The sequence below is a fragment of the Bufo gargarizans genome, chromosome 2 (genome assembly GCF_014858855.1).
Source record: "Bufo gargarizans isolate SCDJY-AF-19 chromosome 2, ASM1485885v1, whole genome shotgun sequence".
Classification (NCBI taxonomy): Eukaryota; Metazoa; Chordata; class Amphibia; order Anura; family Bufonidae; genus Bufo; species Bufo gargarizans.
Window position 1 is genome coordinate 32,061,165 of NC_058081.1, and position 18,533 is coordinate 32,079,697.

Genomic DNA, 18,533 nt, shown 5'->3' on the forward strand with positions numbered 1-18,533 from the left:
ATACCCATGCTGGGTGAGAAAAATATCTTGGTCAAATGCCAACTTTGTATAAAAAAATGGGAAAAGTTGTCGTTTGCCAAGACAACTTCCCCAACTTCTCCTGAGTACGGCGATACCAGATGTGTGACACTTTTTTGATGCCAAGGTGGGCAAAGGGGCGCATATTCCAAAGTGCACCTTTCGGATTTCACCGGTCATTTCTTACACATTTTGATTGCAAAGTTCTTCTCACACATTTGGGCCCCTAAATTGCCAGGGCAGTATAACTACCCCACAAGTGACCCCATTTTGGAAAGAAGACACCCCAAGGTATTCTGTGAGGGGCATGGTGAGTTCCTAGAATTTTTTATTTTTTGTCGCAAGTTAGTGCAATATGAGACTTTGTAAGAAAAAAAATAAAAATAAAAATCATCATCATTTTCCGCTAACTTGTGACAAAAAATAAAAAGTTCTATGAACTCACTATGCCCATCACAGAATACCTTGGGGTGTCTTCTTTCCAAAATGGGGTCACTTGTGGGGTAGTTATACTGCCCTGGCAATTTAGGGGCCCAAATGTGTGAGAAGACCTTAGTGAATACCTTAGGGTGTCTACTTTCCGAAATGGGGTCATTTGTGGGGTAGTTATACTGTTTGGGCATTGTAGAACCTCAGGAAACATGACAGGTGCTCAGAGAATCAGAGCCGTTTCAAAAAGCGGAAATTCACATTTTTGTACCATAGTTTGTAAATGCTATAACTTTTACCCAAACCATTTTTTTTTTTGCCCAAACATTTTTTTTTTTATCAAAGACATGTAGAACTATAAATTTAGCGAAAAATTTATATATGGATGTCGTTTTTTTTGCAAAATTTCACAGCTGAAAGTGAAAAATGTCATTTTTTTGCAAAAAAATCGTTACATTTTGATTAAAGGGGTTGTCCAGGTTCAGAGCTGAACCTGGACAGCCCTCCATTTCCCCCCCGGCAGCCCCCCTGACATGAGCATCGGAGCAGTTCGCGCAGGGCAAAGGCATTTTTCTGAGTTCCGGTGACGTACCGGGGCTCTCTATGGGGCTGACAGGAACCCCGGTGACGTCACCGGCACTGATGGGCGGGATTTGGCTCTGCCCTAGCCAGTAAAACGGCTAGGGCAGAGCTAAAGCCCGCCCCTCAGAGCCGGTGACGTCACCGAACACACTGCTGGGCGGAAGTTACCGCCCGGCAGTGTGTTATTGTAAACACAAGAGCCTGTGCCCTGCGCGATCTAGCGCAGGGCACAGGAGCGCATCGGAGCATGAGATGCTCCGATGCCAGGCTCAGGAGGGCTGCCGGGGTGAAAATAAGGGTATGTCCGGGTTCAGCTCTGAACCCGGACAACCCCTTTAATAACAAAAAAAGTAAAAATGTCAGCAGCAATAAAATACCACCAAATGAAAGCTCCATTAGTGAGAAGAAAAGGAGGTAAAATTCATTTGGGTGGTAAGTTGCATGACCGAGCGATAAACGGTGAAAGGAGTGTAGTGCCGAAGTGTAAAAAGTGGCCTGGTCATGAAGGGGGTTTCACCTAGCGGGGCTGAAGTGGTTAAATAACCCCCCTGAACTTATCAAGCATTTCCATATCAAGGGAACAATCATAGAGATGCAACAAGCATTAAAGCTTACAGGGGTGCCCGTTAAGATCAACATATATATGCACATAAGGGCAGAGAAAACATCCAAATTATTGGATACCTGTAACTCAAATGAAGCATGAATACGAAATTGCTTCATTTAACCCATTAGGCTGGATGGTTTGCAATCTAAAGATCCACATAGCTTCTTTTTGAAGCAGTGGGGTATCTATATCTCCACCACGTGTGGATCTTTTATGCATCACAATACCCTGAACTTTCAATACATCCGGATTCCCAGCATGGGCTTCACGCACATGACGAGACACTGTAGTGTCCCTTGAGTTCCGGATGTCTGATAGGTGTTCACCTATCCTGCGCCTCAGTTCTCGCTTGGTCTTCCCCTGTACTGTAGCCCACATTTGCAGGTAATAAAGTATATCAAACCCACTGAGGTGCATCTAATAATGGACCGAATCTTATATCTTAATCCACTAGTGGAACTAGTTAAAGAATCTCCTTTAGTGATGAATTTGCATATAATGCACATACCACAGGGGAAATTACCTTTTGCTGAGTTTTTAAGCCATGTTTCAGGAGTGGGCCGAGTATAGAGGCTATGCACCAGTCGGTCACGTAGGTTAGAACCACATCTATACGTGACCAATGGGAGATCGGATAGAGATGATCCAATGTCAGGGTCCGATTGAAGGATGGACCAGTCATTCTGCAAAATTTCACGGACTTGACGGTGGGCCTTGTCAAAATTAGCCAGAATACATACGTGGTGCTGAATCAACATTGTCCCAATTTTTTGGGGTCAACAATTGGCTCCGATTCGTACTCATGGCATGATGATATGCTTTTTTAAGGGTATATTCCGGGTATCCTCTATTTTTAAACCTGTGTTTCAGGTCTAGAGCCAAGGCCTTAAAATCCCCAAGCTCTGAGCAATTTCTCCTGGTCCTGAGATATTGTCCCTTGGGGATTCCCCTTCTCAGGGCCAGGGGATGTCCACTCTCCCAATGTAGGAGACTATTGGTCGAGGTTTGCTTTCTAAACAACTTGGTGGTAATACGCCTATCACCGCCTATCGAGATGGTAAGATCTAGGAATGTAATTTGACTCTCCTGCATCTCTGATGTGAAGAAAAGGCCGACTTCATTGGTATTTAGGATCTCCACAAATTCAAGAAATCCATTCCTGGTTCAATTCCACAGAATCAATACATCATCCAGATATCTAATCCATAACTGGATACAGGATGTGTATTGATCCATGGAATCCGAAAACACCACCTCCTTCTCCCACCAGCCCAGGAAGAGGTTTGCGAAGGTAGGGGCACAGGGACTGCCCATCGCAACCCCCCTGAGCTGGTGGTAGATACGTTGGTCAAAGAGGAAGATGTTACGGGTGAGGACAAAGTCCAAAAGTTGCATAATAAATGCATTATGGCGGCGACACTGATCTCCCCTCTGCCGGAGGAAAGTATCAACCGCTTTACACCCCAAATCATGTGGTATAGAGGTGTAAAGGGCTTCGACATCCAGACTGGCCAACCATATGCCCTGGTCACAGTAGATACCATCCAACCTCTGTAACACATCCATGGTGTCGCGGGCATATGAGGGCAGACTCACCACAAATGAACGCAAAATGATGTCCACATATGTGCTTATATTTGCAGTGAGGCTGCCCATGCCCGAGACAATGGGTCTGCCCCTTACCTGAAAACCTTGTTTGTGTAGCTTGGGCAAGCTATAAAGTGTAGCAAGAACAGGGAATTTAGGTAATAAAAATTCGTACTCTGTCCTGCTAATTAATCTCTCTGGCAAAGCATCCTGCAGTATTTCCGCGAGTTGGACCTTAAAAATAGATGTGGGATCAGAACTCAGAATGTTATACCGTATTTTTCGCCGTATAAGACGCTCTTTTTCTTCCCCCAAAATGGGGGAGAAATGCCCCTGCGTCTTATACGGCGAATGCAGTCAGTTTTACATCGCTGGCAGCGATGTAAAGCGAGCGAGGACTCGGGGAGGGACTGGGAGGAGGAGCTGGGGCCGGCAATAGCGGCGGGGCGGTGCAGTCACTGTACTAAAGGCCCGCCCCGCCGCTCCGGTGTACTAATAAAATATGTCATATTCAATTAATGGTTATTAAATATGCCCCTTTATGCCTAATAGTACCTTAAATCCTAAGCGCATCCGTACAATGCAGGCCGGGCGGGCGGCAGCGTAACTCCCTGATGTCACGTGCCTGCGCCGCCTACTTTATGAATGAAGCAGGCGGCGCAGGCAAGTGACGTCAGTGAGTGACGCGCCGCGCTGGCTGCCCGGCCTGCCGGCATTGTACTGAAGCGCTTAGGATTTAAGGTACTTTTAGGAATAAAGAGGCATATTTAATAACTATTAATTGAATAAGACATATTATATTCGTATACTGGAGCGGCGGGGGATATGTGGATGGCACAGTTATGGGCTGGGAAGGTCTGTGGATGACACATGTATAACAGTGCCATCCACAGATCCCCCCCCCCTGTAACAGTGCCAGCCACAGATCCCCCTGTAACAGTGAAAGCCACAGATCCCCCCATAACAGTGTCTGTCATCCACAGTTCCCCCATAACAGTGTCCGTCATCCACAGTTCCCCCCATAAGTGTCCGTCATCCACAGTTCCCCCCATAAGTGTCCGTCATCCACAGATCCCCCCATAACGGTGTCAGTCATCCACAGATCCCCCCATAACAGTGTCCATCATCTACAGATCCCCCCATAACAGTGTCCGTCATCCACAGATCCCCCCATAACAGTGTCCGTCATCCACAGATCCCCCCATAACAGTGTCCGTCATCCACAGATCCCCAGTAATAGTGCCATCCACAGACCACCTAGTTCCAAACCCACCAAACCCACAGCACACCTTTTTGGTTAAAAATATTTTTTTTCTTATTTTCCTCCCCAAAAACCTAGGTGCGTCTTATACGCCGGTGCATCTTATACGGCGAAAAATACGGTAGGTATTTTTGTCCTCCAAAAGTCTGAGGCACATAGAACGATAGTTCTCCTGGTCCATGACGACAATGTTGCTGCCCTTATCAGAGGGCTTAATGACAACACTGTCGTCATTTTCCAACTGTTCTAGTGCTATTCTTTCCTCGGGGTTCATGTTATCGTGTCCAAAACGCACCCCATCAAGTTTCCGAAGATCCCGAATCACCACATTTAGAAAGGTATCAATAGGGGAGTTATCATTGAGGGGTGGGAATAATTTTGATGGATTCTTCAGATCCATATACGGACCATCACCTATATTCCTATCCCCCTCCTCTGATAAACCCGCCAAAAGATTTAAATCCTGCAGGTCCTCCACATCAATGCCCAGCTCAAGACACTGTCGTTTATTATGCATAGAGAAAAAAAAATTCCACTTAAGCTTGCGTGCATATAGCTGTAGATCTTTGATCCAATAAAACAAATTGAACTTTTGAAGGGGTACAAATGATAACCCATTTTGAAGAAGGCATTATGGAGTTCATTAAGGTAAGTGCGGCATTTCTGTAGGGATGACCGGTAGCTACTTGATGATCCAGGACTGCGGCCTAATGCATTTCTAGAGCTACTACTCGGTCCCCTACTTGGTGCATATCATGGCGGAGGGCAGAAGGTTTACTCAGAACTGGCTCCAGAGCTTTGCTAAGCGTCTGCTTCAAGATGCGGCGGGTGATTAGAAGTACCATCTTGCTATGGGGATCCTCTGTGTCGCTCTCTCCTTCAGAGAGGTCGGTGGTGAGCTCACTGAACTTGGGAGATGGGTTCGGCGCCATCTTGGTTTCGCGTGCCACCAGGGTAGCGGCTGCTTTTTTTTATGAATTTATCCTTATCTTCTCTATTGTTCGGAGGTTTGCTGGTATCAGAGGTATCCATGGACTTGGGGTGCCCGATCTTAACCATTGTTTCGTCTGTCAGCGTATGTAGTCTGGTGCTTTATAGGATCTTGTGCGGAGAGCTCCCGACTATGCTGCCATCACAGTCTGGTGCAGTCTCCACCCCCAAATTTCTAAATCTCTTAATTAATTTAAGAAATCCATTGACTGCTTTTTCTTAAGTTTTTGATCAATAATGACAGGATAATCACATTTAAAACCCATCTGGTTATCAATGTCTATACCTTTGTCCTTTAGACTGGTATATTCCTTAGAAATCTGATATTTTCCCTCTGTAGACCCTTCTCTGAAGTCAGTCTATTTATGTCTATCTCAGAAATCTGTTCAGTGACAATTGGTGTTTGTGGATTTGTGTGTGTGACTGATTTTATGATACGATAAGGTCTAAACATTGCATGTAATTTTCTGCGTTCCTCATAAAGATTATCTTTGCTTCTTTTACATGTACAGTACAGACCAAAAGTTTGGTTACACTTTCTCATTCAAAGAGTTTTCTTTATTTTCATGACTATGAAAATTGTAGATTCACACTGAAGGCATCAAAACTATGAATTAACACATGTGGAATTATATAAATAACAAAAAAGTGTGAAACAACTGAAAATATGTCATATTCTAGGTTCTTCAAAGTAGCCACCTTTTGCTTTGATTACTGCTTTGCACACTCTTGGCATTCTCTTGGTGAGCTTCAAGAGGTAGTCACCTAAAATGGTCTTCCAACAGTCTTGAAGGAGTTCCCAGAGATGCTTAGCACTTGTTGGCCCTTTTGCCTTCACTCTGCGGTCCAGCTCACCTCAAACCATCTCGATTGGGTTCAGGTCCGGTGACTGTGGAGGCCAGGTCATCTGGCGCAGCACCCCATAACTCTCCTTTATGGTCAAATAGCCCTTATATAGTCTGGAGGTGTGTTTGGGGTCATTGTCCTATTGAAAAATAAATGATGGTCCAACTAAACGCAAACCGGATGGAATAGCATGCCGCTGCAAGATGCCTTCAGTATGCCTTCAATATTGAATAAATCCCCAACAGTGTCACCAGCAAAGCACGCCCACACCATCACACCTCCTCCTCCATGCTTCATGGTGGGAACCAGGCATGTAGAGTCCATCCGTTCACCTTTTCTGCGTTGCACAAAGACACAGTGGTTGGAACCAAAGATCTCAAATTTGGACTTATCAGACCAAAGCACAGATTTCCACTGGTCTAATGTCCATTACTTGTGTTCTTTAGCCCCAACAAGTCTCTTCTGCTTGTTGCCTGTCCTTAGCAGTGGTTTCCTAGCAGATACTCTACCATGAAGGCCTGATTCACACAGTCTCCTCTTAACAGTTGTTCTAGAGATGTGTCTGCTGCTAGAACTCTGTGTGGCATTGACCTGGTCTCTAATCTGAGCTGCTGTTAACCTGCGATTTCTGAGGCTGGTGACTCGGATGAACTTATCCTCCGCAGCAGAGGTGACTCTTGGTCTTCCTTTCCTATGGCGGTCCGCATGTGAGCCAGTTTCTTTGTAGCGCTTGATGGTTTTTGTGACTGCACTTGGGGACACTTTCAAAGTTTTCTTAATTTTTCGGACTGACTGACCTTCATTTCTTGAAGTAATGGTGGCCACTCGTTTTTCTTTACTTAGCTGCTTTTTTCTTGCCATAATACAAATTCTAACAGTCTATTCAGTAGGACTATCAGCTGTGTATCCACCTGACTTCTCCACAATGCAACTGATGGTCCCAACCCAATTTATAAGGCAAGAAATCCAACTTATTAAACCTGACAGGGCACACCTGTGAAGTGAAAACCATTTCAGATGACTACCTCTTGAAGATCATCAAGAGAATGCCAAGACTGTGCAAAGCAGTAATCAAAGCAAAAGGTGGCTACTTTGAAGAACCTAGAATATGACATATTTTCAGTTGTTTCACACTTTTTTGTTATGTATATACAAACCGGATTCCCAAAAAGTTGGGACACTAAAAAGTTGTGAATAAAAAACTGAATGCAATGATGTGGAGATGGCAAATGTCAATATTTTATTTGTAATAGAACGTAGATGACAGATCAAACGTTTAATCCGAGTAAATGTATCATTTTAAAGGAAAAATACGTTGATTCAAATTTTCACGGTGTCAACAAATCCCCAAAAAGTTGCGACAAGTAGCAATAAGAGGCTGGAAAAAGTTAATTTGAGCATAACGAAGAGCTGGAAGACCAATTAACACTAATTAGGTCAATTGGCAACATGATTGGGTATAAAAAGAGCTTCTCAGAGTGGCAGTGTCTCTCAGAAGCCAAGATGGGTAGAGGATCACCAATTCCCACAATGTTGCGCAGAAAGATAGTGGAGCAATATCAGAAAGGTGCTACCCACTGAAAAATTGCAAAGACTTTGCATCTATCATCATCAACTGTGCATAACATCATCCGAAGATTCAGAGAATCTGGAACAATCTCTGTGCGTAAGGGTCAAGGCCGTAAAACCATACTGGATGCCATTGATCTCCGCGCCCTTAAACGACACTGCACCACAAACAGGAATGCTACTGTAAAGGAAATCACAGAATGGGCTCAGGAATACTTCTAGAAACCATTGTCAGTGAACACAATCCATCGTGCCATCCGCCGTTGCGAGTTGAAACTCTACAGTGCAAATAAGAAGCAATTTCTAAGCAAGATCCACAAGCTCAGGCATTTTCACTAGGCCAGGGATCATTTAATATGGAGTGTGGCAAAATGGAAGACTGTTCTGTGGTCAGACGAGTCACGATTCAAAGTTCTTTTTGGAAATCTGGGACGCCATGTCATCCGGACCAAAGAGGACAAGGACAACCCAAGTTGTTATCAACGCTCTGTTCAGAAGCCTGCATCTCTGATGGTATGGGGTTGCATGAAGGCCTGTATTAGACAAGAATGGGAGAGCATTCCTATTTCTAAACTTGAGAAACTGGTCTCCTCGGTCCCCAGACGTCTGTTGAGTGTTGTAAGAAGAAGGGGAGATGCCACACAGTGGTGAAAATTGCCTTGTCCCAACTTTTTGGGGATTTGTTGACACCATGAAATTCTGATTCAACATATTTTTCCCCTTAAAATGGTACATTTTCTCAGTTTAAACTATTGTTCCGTGATTTATGTTCTATTCTGAATAAAATATTAGAAGTTGGCACCTCCACATCATTGCATTCAGTTTTTATTCACGATTTGTATAGTGTCCCAACTTTTTTGGAATCCGGTTTGTAATTCCACATGTGTTAATTCATAGTTTTGATGCCTTCAGTGTGAATCTACAATTTTCATAGTCATAAAAATAAAGAAAACTCTTTCAATGAGAAGGTGTGTCCAAACTTTTGGTCTGTACTGTATATGATATTTTAGTCTTTTCAAGCCGGATTTTGTCTATTGTTACATCTACCTTTGTGTGTGATGGAGACTACTTCATATTGTTTCTCATAATGTCCAGAAACTTTGCAGCCTCAAATAATGTTTGTTTCTCTGATGCCAACACTAGTATGTAAGGCTCTAAAAATGTGAACTTTCTGACAAGCATGTGAATGATATGTGAAAGTTTGGCATTCTCAATAACCATTTTGTATGTCCGTTCAAACATGGACATAAATCAAAATGTGGATTCCTTTCTGGCAATTTCTAGTTCCCTTAGAATTTAATATGTGGGCATGCTGTCACTTCTAGTGCACCAAATCAGCTCTTTTAATTTTTGTACATCATTATGAAAAATTCACAGGAAGCCACAATCTAAATAATCTATTCCTTTGTCCATTTGCTAATTCAAATCTGTCTGCGTGGCTCTCAAGAATCTGCACAAATAAGGTTTGCATCATATGTGGGGATTTCTTTGCATATTTTCAATTATTGCTTCTGCAATTTTAATTGTAAGCTGGCCTCTTTAATATGCAATGTCTGCTGCTGTATAGACTTGTCATTGTCTACTGACACAAAGTCACCTTCAGCAGAGATCTGCAATGTCTTCTCTTGTTGTACTGACCCTTCCTAAGGTCACCTTCTGTAGAGTTTGGGCAACCTTGTTAATCGTCATGATTTCCTGTATAAATCGTTGGTTGTTACGATAAAAAATGTCAGTTAAATATATCATATAGGAGACACACAGTGATATTTGAGTCGTGAAATGAAGTTTATTGGATTTACAGAAAGTGTGCTATAATTGTTTAAACAAAATGAGGCAGGTGCATAAATTTGGGCACCACAAAAAATAAATTAAATTAATATTTAGTAGACCCTCCTTTTGCAGAAATTGCAGCATCTAAACGCTTCCTGTAGGTTTCAACGAGAGTCTGGATTCTGGTTGAAGGTATTTTGGACCATTCCTCTTTACAAAACATCTTTAGTTCATTCAGGTTTGATGGCTTCCGAGCATGGACAGCTCTCTATAAGTCACACCACAGATTTTCAATTATATTCAGGTCTGGGGACTGAGATGGTCATTCCAGAACGTTGTACTTGTTCCTCTGCATGGATGCCTTAGTGGATTTTGAGCAGTGTTTAGGGTCGTTGTCTTGTTGAAAGATCCAGCCCCGGGCAGCTTCAGCTTTGTCACTGATTCCTGGACATTGGTCTCCAAAATCTGCTGATACTGAGTGGATTCCATGCGTCCCTCAACTTTGACAAGATTCCCAGTCCCTGCACTGGCCACACAGCCCCACAGCATGATGGAACCACCACCATATTTTACTGTAGGTAGCAGGTGTTTTTCTTGGAATGCTGTGCTCTTTTTCCTCCATGCATAACGCCCCTTGTTATGGCCAAATAACTCAATTTTAGTTTCATCAGTCCACAGCTGCTTATTCCAAAATGAAGCTGGCTTGTCCAAATGTGCTTTAGCCCACCTCAAGCTGGCACTTTTTGTGCTCTGGGCGGAGAAAAGGCTTCCTCTGCATCACTCTCGCATACAGCATCTCCTTGTGTAAAGTGCGCCGAATGGTTGAACGATGCACAGTGACTCCATCTGCAGCAAGATGATGTTGTAGGTCTTTGGTGCTGGTCTGTGGGTTGACTCTGACTGTTCTCACCATTCGTCACTTCTGTCTATCCGAGATTTTTCTTGGTCTGCCACTTCGAGCCTTAACTTGAACTGAGTCCTGTGGTCTTCCATTTCCTCAATATGTTCCTAACTGTGGAAACAGACGGCTGAAATCTCTGAGACAGCTTTCTGTATCCTTCCCCTAAACCATGATGGTGAACAATCTTTGTCTTCATGTCATTTGAGAGTTGTTTTGAGACCCCCATGTTGCTACTCTTCAGAGAAAATTAAAAGAGGAGGGAAACTTACAATTGACCCCCTTAAATACTCTTTCTCATCATTGGATTCACCTGTGTATGTAGGTCAGGGGTCACTGAGCTTACCAAGCCAATCTGAGTTCCAATAATTAGTTCTAAAGGTTTTGGAATCAATAAAATGACAACAACAGAGACCACATGTCTGCACCTGCCTAATTTTGTTTAAACAATTATAGCGCACTTTCTGTAAATCCAATAACCCTCATGTCACTTCTCAGATATCACCGTGTGTGTCTCCTATATGATAGATTTAACTGACATTTTTTATCGTAACAACCAACAATTTATACAGGAAAATCAAGACGATTAACAAGGTTGCCCAAACTTTTGCATCCCACTGTGTATGTTTCATCTTATCCTGCTGAATTCTTAAATCCTCATTATTCTTACTTTCCTCTACTTTATTTCCATTTCCACCCTCAGTAGATAAATGTTTACAGATTGCAGCATCTGTGGTTGGAACTTCACTAGTACAATTATCTGACAATAATCTGTGAAAGACCTTTACCATATGGAAAATATTCCTAATTTTCTCTGTCTCTTCTCTGACTAAAATACAAGTCAGTAGTCTATTTTCTTGTTTTCCTGTTCACATTCTGCATATAAATCAAACCATATCTTCTGCAAATCTATCTTTTCACTATGATTAAACATAAACTGTAATCTTCTCTTATCAGCAATAGAATGTATTATTTCCATACTCACAACCTCAGTAGATTCAAGGCTAGGCTTCTGTCATCAGCACGTCTTGGTACGTCTGGCACTTGTTGTCCTCCTTCAGAAGATTATTCTCAGATTCTCAGACGTATTAAAGCTTGATAATTATTTGAGTTTACTCTAATCCCCCTCTTCAAGCTTAAATAGGTATCAGTATCACACTAGCTCGCCAAATGTAATATGTCTCCAAATAGAAAAGATTTATGTCTAAAATATGTACAGTATCAACCTCATTTGGTAATCCTCTCCAAATCTAGTGTATGCTTATTTGGAGTAAAGAACACCTGGAGGACTCATCACCAGGATTCAATAAGAGTTATATAAAAAATGAATAATGCGATTTATTTTCAGTCTTCATAAGAGTTGATTACTTACAGAAATAGGAAAAGTCTTAATTTATTGTTCATGAGTGAATGTTGGTAGTCCTTGAAGTATCATTGTTGAAGGTCATGAATCCTTTTCCCAAGGCTCCATGTATCTTCTCTTCTAGCCATCGTAAAACAACAGACTTGAGAGTGAGTGTAAGAAGACCACCCCTAGTCTGTCCCTGTCAGTCATTTATACCATAGATACAGGTGTGTCTTTACTAATGTATGGGCTTATACATTGTCATATATGGTAGACTTCAAATATAGTTTTTGACGTCCTCATACAGACCTCCCATTGCCAAGTGTACTACTATAAATGGTGTGTAATGTGTAATGTAATACATACTTTATATTAAATATCAATTAATATTATATCACCTATTATTTAACATTATCCACGCCACATCTCCTGTTTAAAGTGTGCGCATCCCTAAAACATCTGACATCCAGTGTACTTTTTCCGTAGGTGGTGTACGCTGCAGACAAGTGACATTAGCTGCGCTACATCTCCTGTATAATGTTTGCGTATCCTAAATATCAGCAACATTCGTTCAGTGCAATTTATTATTAGCCAGTAGTGACAGCGACATTACCAGCGCCAAATCTTCTGTATAATGTGTGCGCATCCTAAATATCAGTGACATTCCTTCAGTGTAATTTTTTATTAGGCGGTGGTGGCAGCAGCATTACTTTCGCTATACCTCCTGTATAACGTGAGCGCATCCGAGGATGCTACATTTCCCTGACGTCACACTGGGTGAACATTGTAGATACCGGGAGCGAGTCGCACCTTTGGCTGGCACAGGTGCTACTGACGCCAAAGATTGCGGGCCCTACTTCCATCAGTGTTTCCGCCGCCACCTACGTTAGTGGCTGCAACCCCCCCCCCCCCCCCTTCACCTCCTCTACCTCCTCCTCCACTTCCACCTCTGAATTATCATCTTGCAGCACTAGTCAGCCATTGGTCAGTAGCTGGAAGCAGTGCAGCACTGCAGTGAGGAATCGGCAACAGGCCGTGCCAAAACTTATTTGCTTAGGTGACAAACAGCACAGCGCCGCAGAGCTGTGGCAGGGAATAAGGGACCGGACTGAGCTGTGGCTCTCGTCAATAAAATGTTTTAAATGGTCAGCTTGGCAGCAGGCCCTCGTCCACACAATTTTAAAATGGTCAGCTCGGTAGCAATCCCTCGTCCACAGAAATTTTTAAATGCTCGGCTCGGCAGCAGGACCCTCCACCCATTTTTGGTAGACGGTCAGCTCGGCAGCAGACCCTCATCCACACAATTTTTTTAAATACCGTTTTTTTCGCCCTATGAGGTTTTTGAGGAGGAAAATAAGAAAAAAAATATTTTTAACCAAAAGGTGTGCTTTTGGTGGGTTTTGAACTAATGGTGGTCTGTGCATGACACTACTAAGGGGATCTGTGGATGGCACTGTTATGGGGGTGATCTGTGGATGGCACTCTTATGGGGGATCTGTGGATGGCACTGTTATGGGGGGTCTGAGAGGGGAACTGTTAGGGGGGGTCTGTGGGGGCACTGTTAGGGGGTCTGAGGGGGGCACTGTTAGGGGGGTCTGTGGATGGCACTATTATGGGGGTTGATCTGTGGATGTCACTGTCATGGGGGGGGGGTGATCTGTGCATGGCACTGTTATGGGGGGTGATCTGTGCATGGCACTGTTATGGGGGGGTGATCTGTGGATGGCACTGTTATGGGCGGGTGATCTGTGGATGGCACTGTTATGGGGGTGGATCTGTGGATGGCACTGCTATATATGTGTCACCCACAGATTCCCCCACCCCATAACAGTGCCATCCACATATCCCCCACCCCATAATAGTGGAATCCACAGATCACCCCCCCATAACAGTGCTATCCACAGATCACCCCCCATAACAGTGCCATCCACAGATCTCCCCCCCATAACAGTGACATCCACATATCCCCCACCCCATAATAGTGGCATCCACAGATGCCCTAATAACCTGTGGGAGGGGCCAGTGTCATGCAAATGCAGCGGGGCCGGTGCAGTCACTGTACTCTGGTCCCACCGCTCACTCACTGCTTTATTGCCTAAACATTTTATAATAATAGCTTTAATTGAAGTTCCGATCCCCAGCCCCATCTGTACTACTTACTAAATGTCCTGTAGCAGGCATAGCAGGGCGGGTGGCCGGGCGGCCGTAACTCACTGACATCACGTGCCTGCGCCGCCGCCCTGCTATGCCTGCTACAGGACATTAAGTAAGTAGTACAGATGGGGCTGGGGATTGGAACTTCAATGAAAGCTATTATTATAAAATGTTTAGGCAATAAAGCAGTGAGTGAGCAGTGGGGCCGGACTACAGTGACCGCACCGGGCCCGCCGCATTTACATGACACCGGCCCCTCCTCCCTTCCCGTCCAGCTAATACATTGCAGTCTGCGATGCTGCAGCATCACAGACTGCGATGTAAAATGGCAGCATTCGCCCCATAAGACGCAGGGGCAATTTTCCCCCACTTTTGGGGTGGAAAAAGTGTGTCTTATGGGGTGAAAATTACATCGAAAGTTAATAGGGCAGACATCCAAACAACAGTCAACAAAGCGGCAGCAGGCCCTCGCCCATAATGTTTGCGATAGTCAGCTCACCTGCAGGCCCTCAACCATAACTTTTTTGATGGTCAGCTAAGCAGCAGGCACTCTACCATAAAAGTCTGGTAAACACAATCCTCACCGTCAGGAGTCACGTAACTTAGCAAGGAAGATTCTCGTTGGTTATCGGAATTAACCAGACCAATCGCTCCACCAATTCAGAACGCTCATGCACCACCACCCATAGAATCGAGAAAGAGCTATCAATCTGTCAATCCTTTCTGTGTTCCGGCCAGGTGAGGTTTGCCGCGTTGAGTCAAATTAAGCCGCAGGCTCCACTCCTGGTGGTGCCCTTCCATCAATTAGTTTAAGTTTCAGCTTTGCAACCATACTCCCCCTGGACCCCAAAGACTTTGGTTTCTCGGAAGCTGCTCGGCGGGTCCTGGTAATAACGTTGCCGGATTGTCTGTCGGATCGTCTTCGAACCTCCGACTTTCGTTGTTAATTAATGAAAACATTCTTGGCAAATGCTTTCACTGTGGTTCGTCTTGCACTTGTCCACAAATTTCAATTCTAGCGTCGCAATACGGATGCCACCGGCCATCCCTCTTAATCATGGCCCCAGTTCCGAAAATCAACATTTTTGGCTGAACTTTCACTTTACATACAAGTAAATATACAGGAAAGAATTTTAACTAACAATTTTTTTTCTCTAAAATCGATTTTATCTTCGGTTTGGTGCGTATTATTGTCAGTCTGTAAAAGTGGCGTACTAATCGGACAACATCGTTTCCAGAAGCAACCTGGGAGTCCAAGATGCAGCCAGACATTCTCCCCATGCTGTTCCCAAACCATTTTGGTGCTGTTTTCATCAATTTCTGACATTTTCCTATAAACAAGGCACCCTCCCTTCTTCAGTGCAGGGGGTGCTTGGTTCAATGCTCGGGTTCTCCCATTTACTTCCAGCATCCCGATGTGCTCGGCCAGAGCACCGAAGCACCCGAGCACTGTGGTGCTCGATCAACACTACTTAGGACGTAGTCTAAAATATAGTTTTCACGACTCCCTGAAACGCATAAAGTTGTCACTTCCCCCGGAAAACTGCTGCTGGAAGTCGCCGCTTGTGGTCTCTGAAACTGCGAGACAGCCGTGCGTAAGTCAGCCACCTCCAAAGACAGTCCCTGCATTTGATCGGCCAATGGAGAAACAGTATCCATCGCTGCACTGACACAAACAAAATTTACAGTTTTTAGGCAGTTGATAATGTCACGGGTAATGGGGAGGGGATAATACCAGATAACACACATAACGAATAGACCGGAGTCTAGGCCTCAAAGCTAAGGGAGAGTGATAGTGACCTTCTAGGAATCCCTAGACCTCTCCCTGACTCCTGACAGTATGAGTAGACCCTGAAGGTGGAAATACTCATACACCGTAACCTAAGCCCTGGAGACCCTGGAAGGCTCTAGGAGAGGTATCAGGGAATGAGACTACTGGTTTCTCCCCAGATGAAGGAACCAATGCCTTCCTGAGGCCTAGACAACAACACACACAGGCAAACAACAACAATGCAAAACAAAATGCACTTAGCTTAAAGAAGAATGGAGGAGCAGGAGATCCAGGAACAATACACCTGCTCAACCAACTTCAGCAGAAAATATCAACCGCATGGTAAGCAGTGTGAGTCAGAACTAAATAGAGCCTCGATAATGACCACAAGCTGCACCTGACAAGAGGTGTGGTCATTACCAAACAACACATTGCAAGATGAAAACAGAGAGACTGTCAGATACCCTCACATGCCGCCAGTCTCTCAGATCTTATCACCTATGTCATGGGAGGGACCATGACAGTTGGTTGAGCTGGTGTGTTGTTCCTTTGGATCTCCTGCTCCTCCATTCTTCTATAAGCTAAGTGCATTTTGTTTTGCATTTTGTTGTTCGCTTGTGTGTGTTGTAATCTAGGCCTCAGGGAGACGCTGGTTCCTTCATCTGGGGAGGAACCAATAGTCTCATTCCCTGCCACCAGGGCCTTCTTAGGGCCTTCCAGGGTCTCCAGGGCTAAGGTTGAGTATTTCCACCTTCAGAGTCTACTCATACTGGCAGGAGTCAGGGAGAGGTCTAGGGATTCCTAGGAGGTCACCTTCACTCTCCCTTAGCTTTGAGGCCCTAGACTCCAGTCTTTTCCTTCTGTGTGTTATATGGTGTTATCCCCTCCCCATCACCCATGACAGACACCCTGTGGTCTCCTGATGCTGGTGCCACCTCCTCACTATGTCATCTTGCCACTCTGTGATCTCCTGATGCTGCTACTACCTCAACACTATGTCACCTTGCAACTCTGTGGCCCCCTCATGCTGCTGCTGACACCTCCACACTATGTCATTGGGCCACTTTGTGGACTTTTCATGCAGTTACCACCCTCTCTACTTCATGACTGGGCCACTATTTTGCCTTTTTAGCCTGGTTGACATAATTTATTTGACCCTTCTTATGATCTGTCAGATGGAAGGAAAAATGAGACACACAACGGATGTTGTCTGTATAGCAGCTGTAAGGCCCATATGGTCCCATCAGAATTGGTTTATGATTTGGTAGCCAAAAGCAGGAGTGGGTACAAAACACAGTAGACATGCAAATATTCCATTCACAAGTAGAGATGAGCGAACTTCTGTTTTAAGTTCGGCGTCTAAAGTTCGGGGGCGGGTTAGCGGAGAATCCCGATCTGGAACCGGATATGGATTCCGACTTCCGTTGTGGTCCGTGGTAGCGGAATCAATAATGGCCGATTATTGATTCCGCTACCACGGACCACAACGGAAGTCGGAATCCATATCCGGTTCCAGATCGGGATTCTCCGCTAACCGGAAGCCGAACTTTAGACGCCGAACTTAAAACAGAAGTTCGCTCATCTCTATTCACAAGTCATCTCTGTTTTGGATCCACTCCTGTTTTTTTTGGGGGGGGCATTAGCAATACTGATGGATTACTGACCAAATGCTGACTGAGTGAAGGCGGGTGCTCAACATACAGGATATGTTTTTTTGGGGGGTGTTATTGTTCTGACAGTCTGCCAGATCAGATAAAGGGCAAAAAAATCTGTGACATCAACACAAACTTAATGATGACATCCTCTCCACTCTGTCAGGGGGCTCTACTTGTATAAGCGTTTAATAGAACAGGTTCTGTAGACATCTATGTGGAATCAGCTGCCGACGGTGTAAAAGGAGTGCGCTCTTTCACGCTATAATAGGCTCTTGGCCCTCTGCATGGTTCTTTATACCGGACGATAACATCCACCTGTAAGACTGAGTTCACACTTGAGTTATTTGATCAGTTTTTGACCCGTAACTTCCTAAAGCAGTGAAGTGTACAGTGGTTCTAAGAGTGACGCCTGTAACGTGTGTGTCATACTGACTCACAGTTTTGTTTCACTACCACAGCAGACTCCCTATGCGCGTTGCTGCAAGACACAGTGTTCTACACCACTATACAGGCTCTCTGCAGCCAGGAAATAGCAGTTTTTTTTTTAACGTGATTGATAACAAATTCATTCAGATTCAAATTAAATCTTTTTGGAAAATTTGGCGAAACGACCTAAGCAAATTTTTTAGAAATTAGCTCATCTTTAGATATCATATATAGTATGAGTCCATAGATGACTGGTGTACAACAACACGGATCCATAATATGGTCAAAGACAAGATCCCCAACCGCTATGCAACAATGTATCACTAATAGCTATCTGCCAGTAGTTTCCTTTAATGAGACCACAAATTTCACACATTTGAGTCTTTTTTCTCTGACATTGATGCCTTTTTTGTACAGATAATGAACAAAGGAAGGATAATGAAGGTGGGGACAAAGGCGAGGGAGAAGGGCCAGACTCTTGTGACTATGGTACTGCCAATAACAGAAGAATTTATCCCTTCATTCCGCATTTTGGCATACTATACCGTGACCACTGGAGCAGATCGGGAAATTGTGGCTGACTCTGTTTGGATTGATGTGGAGGATACCTGTATGGGGACGGTAA

At 44.2% G+C, this 18,533-nt stretch overlaps 1 protein-coding gene across 1 annotated transcript in view; it reads left to right on the top strand.

Moving 5' to 3' along the window:
• The window catches only part of LOC122927156 (A.superbus venom factor 1-like), a 503,636-nt gene that overhangs the window by 204,770 nt on the left and 280,333 nt on the right, over positions 1-18,533 (top strand). The window contains exon 13 of the mRNA XM_044278753.1: positions 18,326-18,529. Within this exon, the coding sequence (XP_044134688.1) occupies positions 18,326-18,529 (204 nt within the window). The remainder of the gene's footprint in view (positions 1-18,325; positions 18,530-18,533) is intronic.